Source organism: Siphateles boraxobius, unplaced genomic scaffold (genome assembly GCF_051911475.1).
Source record: "Siphateles boraxobius isolate OS27281-9 unplaced genomic scaffold, OSU_SipBor_1 5, whole genome shotgun sequence".
Lineage (NCBI taxonomy): Eukaryota > Metazoa > Chordata > Actinopteri > Cypriniformes > Leuciscidae > Siphateles > Siphateles boraxobius.
Genome location: NW_027509141.1, coordinates 18,800,451 through 18,816,881, shown reverse-complemented (window position 1 = coordinate 18,816,881; position 16,431 = coordinate 18,800,451). Strand labels below are relative to the sequence as shown.

General features: G+C 44.0%; 1 protein-coding gene across 3 annotated transcripts in view; it reads right to left on the bottom strand.

Moving 5' to 3' along the window:
• Nucleotides 1-16,431, bottom strand: part of LOC143711515 (uncharacterized) — a 232,757-nt gene that overhangs the window by 89,413 nt on the left and 126,913 nt on the right. For all 3 annotated transcript variants that reach the window (XM_077203077.1, XM_077203076.1, XM_077203078.1), the window contains 3 exons: nt 8,805-8,904; nt 784-842; nt 638-702 (listed from right to left, as the gene is read on the bottom strand). In XM_077203077.1, coding sequence (XP_077059192.1) covers nt 638-702; nt 784-842; nt 8,805-8,904 — 224 coding nt within the window. The remainder of the gene's footprint in view (nt 1-637; nt 703-783; nt 843-8,804; nt 8,905-16,431) is intronic.

Sequence of the window (16,431 nt, the reverse complement as noted above, 5' to 3'; positions counted from 1 at the left end):
CATCAGGAATGAAGGACAAGCGGCCAGCTCAATAGGGAGACGAGCCACGGACGTCTGCACGTACTTGAGATAGAAGTCATTTGGTTCAGCTCTTTCTGGGTCATTTTAAAAACGTTAAGTGCTTTTGTTGTGACAAATGAGCAGGGAGGGCTTTGTATTGTTAACTTTGAACTTGACAGTAGTCCTACATTTCAATTAAACTATAGGACACATAACCTTTGTAACAAAAGATAAATTGAAGCTGGCTTCATATTGACTCCGTCTAGTTGACTGTGCATAATATTTAAAAAAGCATTAAAGGATAGTTCACCGAAAAAATCTCTTCGGTCAGTTCCTCACACAAAAATTTAGTGCTATATAAAGGGCTTGGAATATAGTGCAAAGATGGGCTGCTTTTTTGTTAATTACATGGTGCTTTTTGTAATTTTTGGATATCCTTTCATTGAATGGAATGAAAGCTTTGTCAATATTCCTTTTTGTAGATAAAGTAGATAAAGTCATACGTGTGTAATGACATGAGGGTGAGCACATGGTGACAATTTTCATTTTCGATGAACCATTTCTTTAAATGGCCTACATTTAATAATGATGATAATAAAAAGCTCAAATATTTGTAATTAAAAAAATCAAAACTTACCATAATATATTTAAGAGTGTGCATGTGGCAAGTCCCCCTAGTACAGCTCTTCTGAACCATAAGACCTGTCCAAAATACTTCCATTACAATGTAGAATCCTCAAGACACCGCTTAATGCCTTAATATGATATTAATTATAACATTACCTGTTTTTTAACATGGGAGATTTCAGAAAATAAAAAAGGCATGACGTTGACAATCCCACCTGATTGGAAGAAACATATTAGTCAAGACAATGTTGACATTTCTCAACCAATGTTAACTGAAAATGAAAATTTTAGCTACCTAAAATTATCATTAAAAATTATTTTGATGGTTTAACAACCTATTCAAGCTGATTCAATCATATTGAAGAGTATTTTTTTAAATTTATTAAAACCAGATAATTTAGATGTCACAACATGAAACACATTTACAGTGATTTATCAAAATAATGAAATGGCTGAAAAGTGTTAAATAAACACAATTTAGGTTAATTCCTCTGGCTGGCTTAATAAATGGAAATTGAAAACAAAAATATTGAACACTATAATATTCCCTAGACCACATATAAGCTTTTCAGGAACAACTGGTAACTAAAGCAGTAAGCAATGAAATACTTTAAAAGAAATGGTTAAGGAATATTTTTACACATGTGAATACAATTTTTTTTTTTAAATCCACTCAAAAAAACACACAATAAAAGCTTGTTAAATAAATACATTTTACGCTTTATTTTATAAATCTAATTTAAAATGTTCCTGTCATGTAATATTCTTTATTAGACTAACTATAGGCTGTTTATAGTTTCCATATAGCAATTTGCGGCATTGATTTAAAAAGTGCGGTCACAGTTGTGAGTTTATATGCATTTTAAAATGGCTTCGAATGAGGCTCATCCAATCAGAACTAGTCTAAATGAAACGGTCCATTTTAAAAGTCTACCCTCAGTGTTAGTAACTCTTATAAAAAATCTAGGGAATTGAGAGCAGCTCTATAAATGTTCTCTTAAAAGTGCTGACAGTCACAACTGTGTTTTCTCTTGCACCAAATGAAAATCATCAGTAAGATAAATACGAACGAGGAGCAGGGGACTAAACCCAGTACATTACAACAGATGGCCGCACAGCGAAAGGTAAGAGCCCTTGTAATTGCAGATGCTCCCAAGAGCCCAAAACCAGATTTCAGACAAATAAACCAAACGGTGGGCCCCTGTGAGACTGCTCCACTTTTTGTACCTATTCTACAGCATCTGCATTAACCAAGCAGACACTAACAACCTACCTTGTGACCGCCGCACAGTATGCTGACATGCATTATAAGCGTTATTTCCCCCTTTTTAAAAAAAAAAAAATGCTCCTGTATGATACCGGGCCATCTTATTCCCTTCCTGTCAGCTGGATCAGAGACAGATAGACTCCCCTAGCTGTCACTATAAACAAAGCCTGGCCTTGTGACTCCTTAAAAGCAGACGCCCATTAGGTACCTGGATGTTCCACAGAGGTGTGTGCTGGGCCCTTTAAAAAAGGCGTTGAGCAAGCAGCTGTCTATTCAAAGGTGTCACAGTGGCTTTGGTTGTAAATGAGAGCAAGGCGATGTGTGAGACTCTCGCAGGCAAATTTTGTTTCTTCTGTTGACAGGAGCCTCCTGCGGGCCAGCAAGGTTTGGCTGCCTCAGGACCTTACAGCTCTGAGTGTGGCAGCCAATTAACAGGATTAGAGAGAGGGACAGCGAGAGAATTCCCTGGACTCCTGGCTAACATCTACATTGTCACAGTGATAAAGTTCGAGAGGTACTTTCATTAACTGATCAGCACACCAGCTGCAATGAACACACACTGGTGTCTCTACAGATTCCAAATCTCTTCACTTCACTTCACTAAACCCAAACACACTGACATTGCCACTGCCCACACACTACACGAACAGAGAAACAAAATATTCTTCTTCCTGGAATACACTGACACCAGAAAGCATTTAGAGACTTCCGTTCAACTCAAAAATGTCTGAATATCATTCCATTACATAAAATACAAATCCAAGGGCCATTCATTCAAGCTATATAGTCCCAAAACGTCTCGGTTACGTATGTAACCCTAGTTCCCTGATAGGGAACGAGACGCTGCGTCAAACGCTGCGGGAACGCCCCTGCGTTGTGCGTCATGAAGCACGTATGGAATCAGCCCAATGGAGAGATGAAACGTCATAGGCGGGTGACGTCATCGACCAGGAAACTATAAAGCACCCCAAAAACACAAGCGCATTAGCTTCTGATAGGCTTGAAGGAAGCGCTAATGGGAGTGCCGGGAGTATGGCGGAGCGACGCAGCGTCTCGTTCCCTATCAGGGAACTAGGGTTACATACGTAACCGAGACGTTCCCTTTCAAGGGAACTTCGAGCTGCGTCAAACGCTGCGGGAACGCGAATACCCACGTCGCCATAGGACCAAATGACCGTCATGTGAGACTAGCGCACAGAGGACGAGAGCACCTGTGCCCCAGGGGTAGAGCTTAAGTCTAGGTCATAGAACTTAATAAAAGTATGCGGTGAAGACCATCCAGCCGCATCACAAACATCACTCAGGGAAACCCCCGACAAAAGAGCTTTAGAAGCAGCCATACTCCTGGTAGAGTGAGCTCGGACAACCAAAGGTGAAGGCTGGCCAGCCGACTCATAAGCAAGTGAGATAGCCTCAACCACCCACTTGCTCATTCTCTGTTTAGACGCCGGACACCCTTTCCTGGGTGGCCCGAAACATACAAAAAGTTGTTCTGATTTCCTCCACAGGGCAGCTCTGTGGACATAAGCGTCTAATGCCCTAACAGGGCAGAGTGAATTAAGTTTCTCCTGGTCCGATGACATAAATGGAGGAGGACAGAAAGCCTGCAGAACCGTAGGTCTAACAATATTAGTAGGAACCTTAGGAACGTAACCTGGTCTAGGATGCAGAAAAGCTTTAACCATGCCAGGTGCAAATTCCAGGCACGAGGGTGAAACCGACAGAGCCTGCAAATCTCCGATTCTTTTTAGTGAAGAGATAGCAAGCAAAAAGATAGTCTTAAAAGTGAGAAACTTCTCGGGAACTTCTTCGATAGGTTCAAAAGGAGCTAGGGAAAGACCTTCTAATACAATGGCCAGATCCCAAGTCGGCACCCTCGTACGAACTGCTGGCCTCAGCCTCAAAGTGCCACGGAGGAAACGAGTTATAAGCGGGTGTCTCCCAAGAGAAACTCCACTGAAAGGGACGTGGTAAGCAGCTAGTGCCGCCACATACACCTTTAGTGTGGAGGGGGATAACCCTGTGGAGAAGCGCTCCTGCAGGAATTCCAGCACTGCACCCACTGGGCAGTTAACTGGGTCCTGCAGGTGTTCTCCACACCAAGAAGTGAAAAGTTTCCACTTCAAGGCATAAAGCTTCCTCGTGGATGGAGCTCTGGAGTTAAGAATGGTCTCAACAACCTCGGTTGAGAGACCGGAGTCTATGAGCTGGGCCCCCTCAGAGGCCAAGCCCACAGTTTCCACAATTCTGGGCGGGGGTGAAGTATCGTGCCCCCCGCCTGGGAGAGTAGATCCCTCCTGACCGGGAGCTCCAAAGGAGAACCGTCCAGGAGAGAAATCAGGTCCGCAAACCATACTCGGGCCGGCCAGAACGGGGCTACTAGTAGTAGACTGACCCCGTCCCGGCGGACCCTCTCCAGAACTCCTGGTAACAGAGCAATCGGGGGAAAGGCGTACAGACGTGACCTCGGCCACGGCTGCACCATAGCATCCAACCCCAGGGGGGCTGGAAGAGTGATGGAGAACCACCGATGACAATGAGTGGTCTCCTTGGAAGCGAATAGGTCCACCTCGGCGCGACCGAAACTCAACCAAAGGAGCTCCACCACCTCGGGGTGGAGTCTCCATTCCCCTGGCCTCGGCCCCTGCCTCGACAGGGAGTCTGCTACCACATTCAAATACCCAGGGAGATACATTGCTCTCAGAGATAGTAGCTTCCCTTGGGACCACAGGAGGATCTGACGGGCCAACTTGTAAAGCCGGCGAGACCGCAGGCCCCCCTGATGATTTATATAAGAGACCACCGACGTGTTGTCTGATTGAACTAACACATGATGGCCTCTCAGGTCTGTTAGGAAGTGTTTCAGAGCCTGAAACACAGCCAACATCTCTAGACAATTTATGTGCCACGAAAGATGATGATCCTGCCACAGACCTTGGGCTGGGCGACCACTCATGACCGCCCCCCACCCTGTGAGGGAAGCATCCGTCGTTAGCGTTATGCGACGACAAAGAGCCCCCAGCACAGGACCTTTGGATAGGAACCAAGTTTCTCTCCACATGACCAGAGCACGAAGGCAGCGCCGCGTGACTTTGAACGTGCGGAGCGGATTTCCCCTCGGGGAGAATCCCTTGGTCCTGAGCCACCACTGTAGCGGTCTCATGTACAACAGGCCGCAAGGTATAACGTTGGACGCTGCTGCCATCAGACCCAACAGTCTCTGAAACTGCTTGACAGTGAGTAGCTGGCCTAGCTTCACTTGTTTCACAGCTGAGAGAATCGAAGCGATGCGGGTCGGAGAGAGTCGCGCCCGCATCGATACCGAATCCCAAACGACACCCAGAAAAGTGGTCTTCTGGGAAGGAGATAATACACTTTTCTTTGCGTTCAGCCTCAACCCCAACTTTCTGATATGAGCGAGGACGACATCTCGATGCCGAACCGCCATCTGCTCGGTCTGAGCTAAAATCAACCAATCGTCGATGTAATTGAGAATACGAATGCCCTGAAGCCTCAGAGGCACTAGTGCTGCATCCATGCATTTCGTGAAAGTGCGGGGAGATAAAGCTAGGCCAAACGGAAGAACCCTGTACTGGTACGCCTCGCCCCCGAAGGCGAACCTCAGGAACTTCCTGTGTTGTGGAAGGATGGACACATGGAAGTATGCGTCCTTCAGATCTATCGTGACAAACCAGTCCTCGGACCTGATTTGAGACACGATCTGCTTGATAGTGAGCATCTTGAATTTTAGCTTCCCTACCGAGCGATTCAATATGCGCAGGTCTAAAATTGGACGCAACCCCCCATCCTTCTTTGGAACGATGAAATATCGGCTGTAATAACCTGACTCCAAACTGGGAGGAGGAACCCGTTCTATAGCCTCTTTTTGAAGGAGCGTTTTCACCTCTTGTTCCAATACCAGAGCCTGCTCGGGGCCCACCACTGTGTGCAGAACCCCTCTGAATTTTGGTGGACGACACCTGAACTGGATAGCATAACCCTTTTCTACTGTCTGCAGGACCCAATGAGATATTTTTGGAAGGCTTTTCCACTCTGCCAGAAATTCTACTAAGGGTACCAGCCTCTCGAGACTGGCCTCTGGTGTAACTTGAGCAGCAGACGCAGCGCCCTGTAACGGCGCACCGGCAGGGAACAACTGGTCTGACCGCTCTGAGACCCTCCTCAGAGGGAGCGAGCGTCCCTCGGGAAAGCGCTCGCTGGGATCGTCTGTGCCCCGGCATAAAGGCGGGGTTGGCAGAACGAGCCCCTGAGGGCACCGAGGAGGAATGGGCACCGTAAAAAGAGGTGAACACCTTTCCGCCTCGGTGGGGACCACCCTCAGCATCCTGAACGGCTTGGCGTCAGGACTTCTTCTTAGCCGAAGCCTTCTTAGCCAATATAACTGTCCTCAGATCAGTTCTACTGGGAGAAGGCTTCGGCTGAGAGTGTCGCGGCTGAGCCCACTGTCCAGCAGGGGGAGCACGAGACGCGACACTCTGCCTCTGCTGCGCTCTATGTGATGAGCTCGAAGACGGCCGGGGCTGCTCCCGCCCAGCAGCCCCAGGGACATGAACTTTAAGGGGAAGAAACTTTTTAAAAGCTGCAGTTTGTTTCTTTTCTTCTTGGAATTTATCGATAACTGAATTCACAGCATCACCAAACAACCCCATGGGAGAAAGAGGAGCATCTAAAAGAAAAGCTTTTTCTCTCTCTTTAATATTAGTCTGATTTAACCACAAATGTCTTTCTGCGGCCACCAGAGCTGCCATAGAACGACCCATTAATTTGGCCGATTCTCTGGTGGCACGCAGGGATAAATCAGCAGCCTGACGCAGTTCGCGAACTACGTCAGTACTGACCTCCTCACTCTCACTCATGTCCCTTAGCAGATCAGCCTGGTATGCCTGCAAGATTGACATAGTATGCAGACATGACGCAGCCTGACCTGCTGCCGAATATGCTTTACCCACCAAAGCCGAAGTGTTTCTTAAAGGCTTGGTGGGTAATGCCGGTGCCTTAAAAGATGATGCTGCTTCGGGGGAGAGATGGCTCGCAAGCGTCTCTTCCACACGAGGCAACGCACCATAACCATGAGCCTTGGCTCCCATAATATTAGCGTATGTTGAAGTCTGGGGACTAAACACTCTATATGACACCGGTTTTCTCCATGATTTCGACACCTCGGTGTGGAGATCATGGAAAAACGGCAGGCACCGGCGTGGAGGCTGCACACGTGACGGCAAAAATCTCTCATCCAACTTTGATTTAGAAACAGACTCCTGTCTAGTCACTGGCCATTCAATATTAAGTTTTTCAACAGCTCTTGTTAACACCTCCATAAGCTCATCACTCTCAGGAGTGTGGGGTGGCGAATCCTCCACATCTCCCTCAACACTAACAACATCAAGTTCCTCAGAACTGGATAGCATTGGTGCCTCAGCCCGAGCGGAAGAAACCGCAGCGCGTGCTTCCGAACCCGGGACTGAGGCACTGGATCTCACAGGTGAAGGGAGAGATAAGGCAGAGCCCGTCTCAAACCCCGCTGTGAGATCCATCTGCGATCCCCACGATAAGCGCCGCCGCTCTGCCTCGGCAGAAGCGGGACCCGAACCGCGGGGAGCGCGCACCGAACCGCTCTCCTCAAAGAGCGACCGGCGGGAGCGGAGCGTCCTTAACGGCAAACGCTCGCAATGCTCACAGTCTGCTCCCTCGAGAGCAAACTGGGCATGCTGAACTCCCAAACAAACAACACAAAGATCATGTGTATCCCCGCTCGTTAAATAACGCGAGCAGGGAGGAACACACTTTCTAAACTGCTGTTCGTCCGCCATAATCTCTCAATATATATATATATAGGGATAAATTGTTTGTGTGGTGCAGGGTATGTAAGACAGACAATATCACACAGGGACAGATTCACATGTAGCGCGACTGAAAGCACAGAAGCTAATGCGCTTGTGTTTTTGGGGTGCTTTATAGTTTCCTGGTCGATGACGTCACCCGCCTATGACGTTTCATCTCTCCATTGGGCTGATTCCATACGTGCTTCATGACGCACAACGCAGGGGCGTTCCCGCAGCGTTTGACGCAGCTCGAAGTTCCCTTGAAAGGGAAATGAAGTTTGTTTGGTTTAATCATGCCAAACAATGGACTTATTGTTCAAAATGAAATAAAAATGACTTAATGCAAATGGAATTGACTTCATGGGCAGTTGGACAAGTTGGCATGAAATGGAAATTGCAATCAGATTTCTTCTCTATTGTGACCAACTGTAGGGCGAGACTTTATTTTGTTTGTGATCCAAGGATATTATTGTGAACTAAAACTAATAATCCAACAAGGAAAAATCATGTTCGTTACTTCAAACTAAATAAACATTAACTGAAATGAAATAAAACAACATTTCTCCTTTGCTTTTAGTTTAACAAAGTGCTAAAATAACTAAAACTAAATAAACTAACACTAATAAGTACAAGTTAATAAAAGTTATAGACATTAAAAAACTAAAAAACATCAAAATAACTAAAACTTCAACTAAAATAAAGTGAAAACATAAAACATAAAAATAAAATCTAAATGAAATATTAACAAAAACTATAATAGTATTTAAGTGATACTAAAATAACAATGGTGTGATGTCATGAGATTGACAGGTTGCTGGAGGGGAGGGATTATTGCCTATTCATCACAGAAGAGATGTCGTTGCAAGAGGGAAGGAAGTAAAAAAAAAAAAAAAATTTAAAAATGATGTCCACAGATAAATAATTTATAATAAACACTGCAACATTCTTGTAGAATTTTATTTGATGGTGGTGACTTTAAAAGCCATTGCAAAAATTGCATTTTTGAGTGTGACGCAAGTGTCCAAATACTTTTTGGGGGGGAATACAACAAGAGAGGTTTGTCTTACCGAGAGCTACTGTTCCCATTAGAAAAGGTTTCCCGATTTGGGTGAAGTCATTCGTGGTCTCTTGGTGAACTTCTGAACCCACAACAAATGTCACGGCCACCTTGGGGCAAAGAAATTATGACAGGCTGTAAGACGCACGGCACAGAGCATCCGATGTAATCCAACCCACCAATAGATTCTCATTTCAAATGACATTTGCAGGGATATACAAAAGCAAAGAAAAAGTGCAAGTGACAAATGTCTTGGTAGTTTCTGTCAAGGGTTACTGTGGAAATGCCTTGGGGGAGCACAACCAAAAAGTGTTTTACCACAAATTGATAGTTTTTAATGTCATGACCACGGAAATTGAGAAAGAGATGAGATACAATATACAACGCGATACAAGGTGAGAGATGAGAGAGAGAGAGAGGGGAGAGAGAGAGAGAGGGAGAGAGAGAGAGAGAGAGAGAGAGAGAGAGAGAGAGAGAGAGAGAGAGAGAGAGAGAGAGAGAGAGGGAGAGGGAGAGAGGGGAGAGAGAGAGAGAGAGAGAGAGAGAGAGAGAGAGAGAGAGAGAGAGAGAGAGAGACAGAGAGAGGGAGGGAGAGAGAGAGAAAGAGAGAGAGAGGGAGACAGAGAGAGAGAGAGAGAGACAGAGAGAGAGAGAGAGAGAGAGAGAGAGATAGAGAGAATTTAAGAGATAGAGAGAGAGAGAGAGAGAGAGAGAGAGAGAGAGAGAGAGAGAGAGAGAGAGAGAGAGAGAGAGAGAGAGAGAGAGAGTTTATGTGTGTGAGAGAGAACAATAGTCCTTGACCTGGATATTTGTGGTGCATGTCTAGCTCACAGCTGAAATAATATTTACAGGCACTATGCGATAAACATGCTGCATCATTGGGATAATTTTTATTAGCTAAATTATTTGAGGTGACACAGACATGTCAGTGCAATTTTAATCCAGTACAATTAAATCTATTTGTTTAGTATGTGGGAACTCCCAAAATAAGCATTTATTTATGCGGCCAAGCAACTAGAAAGGCTGGATGACACAGCAAAAAAAAAAATCTTGATTAAAAATAATCGTGATATTTTTTTTCACCTTTGAAATTAGGTATTTATTTTTTTGCTACTGTTTTCAGAGGAACAATAATTTAAACCAATGCAGTTGTTGTTTGTTTTAAATAATGATTGCATGTTTTCCAGAGCCCAATGTAAATAAATATGTAATAAATTTAATTTATGTAATGCACCAATATTACAACAAATAACAATAACAATAACTGTTATGGATTTTTTTCAAATAGCCTACTAATACTAAAAACAACTGAATACTAGGGGTTGAACCGACTAGTCGATTAGTCAACCTTAATGCAATGCCGTGACGCTTCAAGCTTGACGTCGACTAGTCGTGTTGATGATGTGACGCTATGATTGAGCTAATTTTGATACTAACATGACCGCGTCTATATGATGTCTATGTTGCAGACGACAACAGATGAAGAGCCCAGAGGGTCATTGCTGCAAGAAAGCATCATTGGTAGCCTAAATCAAGTGTGGTACATACTATTTACTAACCTAACACTAGATATTGTTGAAAACAAAGCATGACGCACGCTCACTGTTTTACCGGGAAATGAGAGTCTCTTTATTAAAATCATTAAACATTATTTTTTTCATATATTTATTTAAACATATTAATGATGTATCTCTAATTCAACCACAATTAATTTGAATATTATTTTGTATTACGTGGATCTGCGCATCACTAACGAATTTATAGCTTTTTTTCTTTTCTTAATTCTTTTCATCCTAAATGATGATGTAAACAGCGGGCTGTTTACACCTGGCCACTTCGTGTGTTCACTTCAGGTGTAAATGCCCTCCGAAACGCATTCGAGACGGATTTAAATCCGATCGCCACTTCAGGAGGAGGTCTGGGCCGCCCGCATTACAGACGAAACTTGACAAGTGTAAATGCATCTAGTTGTTGAAACCACATATGTAAATTGGACTTCTCCCAACAATGCTAAAAACAAACGTGTGAGAGCGTGTTAGCCTATATGTCATGTTATATTCATTATATGACGAAGCTATGGTAACACGTATCACCGCAGCTGAGCATCTATTCATCAAGCCAACGTGCAAACTGTCGCAAATAAAAGTGAAAGTCGCAGACGCTTAACACACAATCATCTTCGATAAAAGTAAAGAAACAAAATGATCTTACCAGTGCGTTCTCTCTTATTGGGCTCTTTGATTTTGAAATGAGCTGATGATCAATAAAATGCAGCTCATTACTGTTGCTTTCGGTGACGTGAACTCCGTTAAATCTGCGCGTTGTTTGAAGATCAGATTTATATCCGTTTTGCGAAAACATATTTATGTGACCAGGTGTAAATGGAATCGTTTTGATAAATCAGATCTGTAAAAACGCATGAAGTTACCCGGTGTAAACGGCCCCATTATTAGCTGTCCGTCAGCATCTATAATTTTCTGTTAATTAATTGCAAATTGTGGCATGTTGCAAAGCAGTCCCATGTCTTGTGTTTTTATGAATGACGTCATCGACTAGTCGACGTCGAATCGACTTTGATGTCATAAAAGTCGACTTCAAAAAATCTGAAGTCGTTCAACCACTACTGAATACACAAAATTTGATATTTAAAACATTACAAAAGGAGGCTTAAGAATTTAGGTTAGTAAATCAAATAACCAAATGTCTGAAACGATTCATCAAAACGGACAGTTTGAACGGATTCACATTAATGAATCGAACTCTCCAAATCATTTGAGTTAACGATTCAATGATTCGCCCATAATACTATTGCTGCCCCCTACAGGAGTAACAAACAATCACAATTCACCACCGTTAAAGGTGACCTATAATTCAAAATTGAATTTACCTTGGTATAGTCAAATAACAAGAGTTCAGTGCATGGACATGACATAGAGTGAATCTCAAACTGGACTGTTTTCGCGTTCTCATTTAATTCACGTTTATGAAAAACACCCCTGAAAAACGGTCGGTTCTCCACACAATACCGACAGTGACGCAATAGTCGGGATCATTAATATGTACGCCTCCAAATATTTGCATAATGCCAGCCCTCAATGCCAGGCGGAACTGCGCAGCCGAAGCATGGCAGTTGCTCAGTGTGGATGTACACATGAACACAAAAGTATTTTTTAGTTCCTTCATCTGAGCCTCTGAAGAAACAATGGGTTAATTTTATTTTCTCTGGAAATTTCCAAACATTTCACCGACTGTTTCCTCAACTTGGGCCAATACAGAGCTGGCCTCGGATCGAGCTACCAAGCAACACTTTCTGATGTGTAATTGTTCAAGTTCAGACAGGTAATCTTTCTCTCAAAATCGTTCAATACTGTTTATGCATCAGTAAGTCAAGCCAGTGACTAAAATATCAGCTTCACATCGTTTCTTTTAGTAGGATGAAAATAATCGTATTTAAATTGTGAACAAATTATATACAGAAAGCGATCAAAGAACAATCTTTCCACACAGCGCGAGTTTATCTGGACACTTGCCAAACTCGTTATGAAATCAATGGCGCACGTTACTGCACAACGAAGCTCTTACTGTATTTACATCATCGTGTTTGCATTGGTGAAAGCATTAGAGAGTGCAGAAACTGCTTTGCAATGATAAGATCTTCATTCTCGCGATCAACACACTGTCATCTGCTCAATGCTCATCACGGCAACATTTTATGTGATGGGAATAGATCTAAATACTTTAAAAACATCTCACGATTCGTTAATCTCGATAGCTGTTATAGTAAAAACGTATAATAGCAGTAGTAAAAGTATTCGGGAGAGAGTTTCACATCTAATGCGTAGCTATTTCATATGCAAGCATGTCAGCCAATCACAGCAGTGGCCGCGGTTACACTGAATCCCACAGCAGACACGCCCCTTCAAACAGAGTGTTCAAATCAGAGGCTTAAAGCAGGCTAGGAAAAATGCCATTTATTTCTAAATTATGATTATTTTTTTATCTAAAAAACATACTAACATTATAAGGGTAACCCAGGAAACATTATAAAGTAATAAAAAAAAACATTCTAGGGCACCTTTAATGAAACACAAGTGGAGTGGAAATACAAAACGTGAGCCATTTTATAGTCCATTACTTGCCAGTTAAATAATAGAGAACATATAACTAACAATAACACTTCTGGTAATTTAAATAGACCACTCATAATGCGTCTCTTTCCGGTGATGGGCAGAATGGGAGATTCAAATCTTTTTCGGCGCTGTTATTATTGTGTTCCAGGAAATCACAGGCCCTTCCTGTTGTGTTAACCCCAATTCTCACTCTAGTCGGATCGCCAGAATATACTACACGACTGGCCACGGGAGGACGGTAGTACTGAGCAGAGAGGGGCTTGTCTTCTATCGGGAGATGACAGCCCACCTGTGCGGCCAGACTCAGTCTGCAGTCGCGTCTGAGCTGTGAGATTGTTAATGGAATTTTGCAGCACTATGTGCCCGTGAGAGATCAATGAGAAGCTCCTCAGAAACAGCCTGCCTACATCTCACTGCCCACACACGCAGGGCCGGGAAATTACTCCCAATGAAGGCAGACATCTCACTCCCTCTAAAGATCAGAAAGAGCGAGCGTTTTGGGATACACCCACCATTTTTTTTTTTTTTTTTTTTACATTTAAGACGTCTGTGTATCCAAAACATTCGCATTTAACTAAGTATATACATTTTATTTGGTTCATGTAATTTGATAAAATTCCTACTATACTTTTAAAAATATGCACTATTAATATTTTTTAAAACTACCTTTTTAATGTTTTTTTTTAAATGGCTGTACTGGGCTGTTGCATTTATTGGATCAAAATAAAGTAAAAAACATTATTAGTATTAACTCACAATTTTTAAAAAACTGTTTTCTATTAAATATATTTTAAAATGTAATTTATTCGGCAAAGCTGAATTTTCATTATCATTACTACAGTCTTCAGTGTCACATGATCTCTCAGAAATCATTCTAATATGCTGATTTGGTGCTCAATAAACATTTCTTAGTAGTATCAGTTGAAAACAGTTGTGCTGAATATTTTTATGGAAAACTTTTTAATATTTTTCACGATTCTTGGATTAAAAAAAACATTTATTTGAAATCGTTATCTTTAACATTATAAAGCTTTTAGGTTTGCAGATAAAAAAAATTGATTAAAAAATTGGAGAATACACATATGACCCGGAGGGATGCATATGGAGAACACTGGGGTGTCCAGCCGCATGTGGAATATTTCAACCCCAGGGGTGGCAAGGTGGCTTGCCAAGGGAAAGACACATGCTCAGAGAGGCTTACAGTGGAAATACACATGTGGTGGTCGCCCAGAGGATACACACGGAAGGCACCTAGCCAAAGCGCAGGCAATAGATACTGGCGTTGACGTCAGGAGTGCTGGAGGAACTCAGGGCTTGCTGGGAAGCTCACGTATCCAGTCCATGGAGTGGAATGGTGAGCAAGCGAAGAGCGGGTCCTAGTACTGGCTGGTTGAAGCGAGTACATGACACACTGGCTCCACTTGGACATTGTAGAATCTGGCGAATGTGTTTGGTGTTGCCCAGCCTGCAGCTCTACAGATTTGAAAACTTTATTGAACAAAAATCAACATGAAGTGTTCAAAAGGATAAAAACACAAAAAGCCCAAAGGCTTGTTTCCATTGTGGTCCTTAAGATGAGTAACAGTTCATGGACTAAAAACATTGAAAACAATGAAGAAAGGGGCATACAAAATACAAACAAATAAAACAGATAAAAACACAATAAAAAAAACGAAACAAGGGCTAAATTTCCAGATAAACAAGCAGACAATACAATATTCCTAGTACTTCAAGGCTTTCGATTTCTATTTCCTTTTTCTTTCTTTTTATTATTTTATAATAATGGTGATAATATTTTATGATAATAGGAAGAGCTCAACAGTTTAAGGTTCAAAGGTAAAACATTCCACAAGACAGCTGCAGAGTATAGGAAAGAGTACTTTCCCACACAGCTCTTAAAACGGCAGGGCCTGTAATCTGTGGAACTCCCCCTGGTGCAGTAGTTGTGCGTATCAAAAAATTTTGAAAAATAATCACACAAGTACTTAGGTGCCAGATTATTTCTTATCTTATAAACTAAACACAGTTTATAAGATGTCTGTTAGCGAGGCGCCATGCGCTAGAGCCCAAGAGGAAGCCACACTCCGGTGGAGTGGGCTGTCACACCAAGGGGGCATGATCGACCTTGCTGCTGGTAAGCCAAGCAATGGTGTCCACATCCCGTGAGACAACCTATGCTTGGAGAAGCCTTTCCCCTTCAGCTTCCCACCGAAACAGACAAAGAGCTGGTCTGAGGTCCAGAACACTATGTGTTCAGTCTACGTAGGCAGGAGTGCGTACTAAACAGACCAGTGCCAAGGCTGGGTCTGCCTCCTCCAAGGGCAGTGCATGCAGGTTCACCACCTGGCTGGGAACCTTGGGCACATATCCAGGCCGGGGTCTCTGGATCACTTGAGAGTAAGCCGGCCCGAATTCCACCCATGCTTCGTCAACGGACATGCGTGCAGATCCCCCACCCTCTTGAAGGAGGCCAATGCAACCAGGAGCGCTGTCTTAATTGACAGGAACTTAAGCTCGACTGATTGCAGAGGCTCAAAGGGAGCACTCTGCAGGGCAGTTAACACCACTGAGAGGTCCCAAGAGGGAACGAGAGGAGGGCGAGGAGGATTTAGTCCCCTCACTCCTCTCAGGAACCTGACGATCAGGTCGTGCTCTCCCAAGGACTTCAACTGCGTCATGATGTGCGACGATAGCGGCAAAATATACTTTTAGGGTGGAGGGAGACAGCCTTTGCTCCAACCCATCTTGCAGGAAGGAAAGTACGACACTGATCGAGCATCTCCGGGGGTCTTCTCAGTGAGAAAAACACCAGTTGACGAAGAGGTTCCACTTCAACGTGTAGACATGTGTCGTGGACGATGCTCTAGAGGAAGTGACAGTAGCCACCACTGCTGGTGGTAGGGTACTCAACCTGCCTCGTCCCATCCAGGAGCCACACATGGAGGTTCCAAGGATCGGGACAAGGGTGCCATAGGGTGCCCCGTCCCTGAGAAAGGTGGTCCTTCCTCAGAGGAATAGGCCAGGGAGGTGCTGTCGCGAGGAGAACAAGTTCAGAGAACCAGGTCCGGGTGGGCCAGTGAGGCGCGACAAATATGACCTGCTCCTCGTCCTCCCTGATCTCGCACAGGGTCTGTGCAAGAAGGCTCATTGGGGGAAATACATACTTGCGGGGCCCCGTGGCCAGCTGTGCGCCAGTGCGTCTGTGCCGAGAGTGGGAGTAAAACAGGCCGCGATGCACAGTTCAGGGCTCTGGGAAATAATGTCTCGAAGCGATCTCAGACGTTCTCCTGTGTCTTCCAGAGCCAGCCCGGGTGAACGGCTTCCAGAGCCGCGGGAGGGCGCCCTCGGCGGTGAGCAGACTGAGGGATCTGAGCCGATGGCGGGACTTTTTTAGAGCGGGCCGTCCCCATGGGCAACGGCCCCGTCGAGGGGAAGAAAGGTGGAGGAGATCAATGAGGGATCGTGGGAAGACATGGGGGTCTTCGAGGATTTCAAGATCTCCTGATG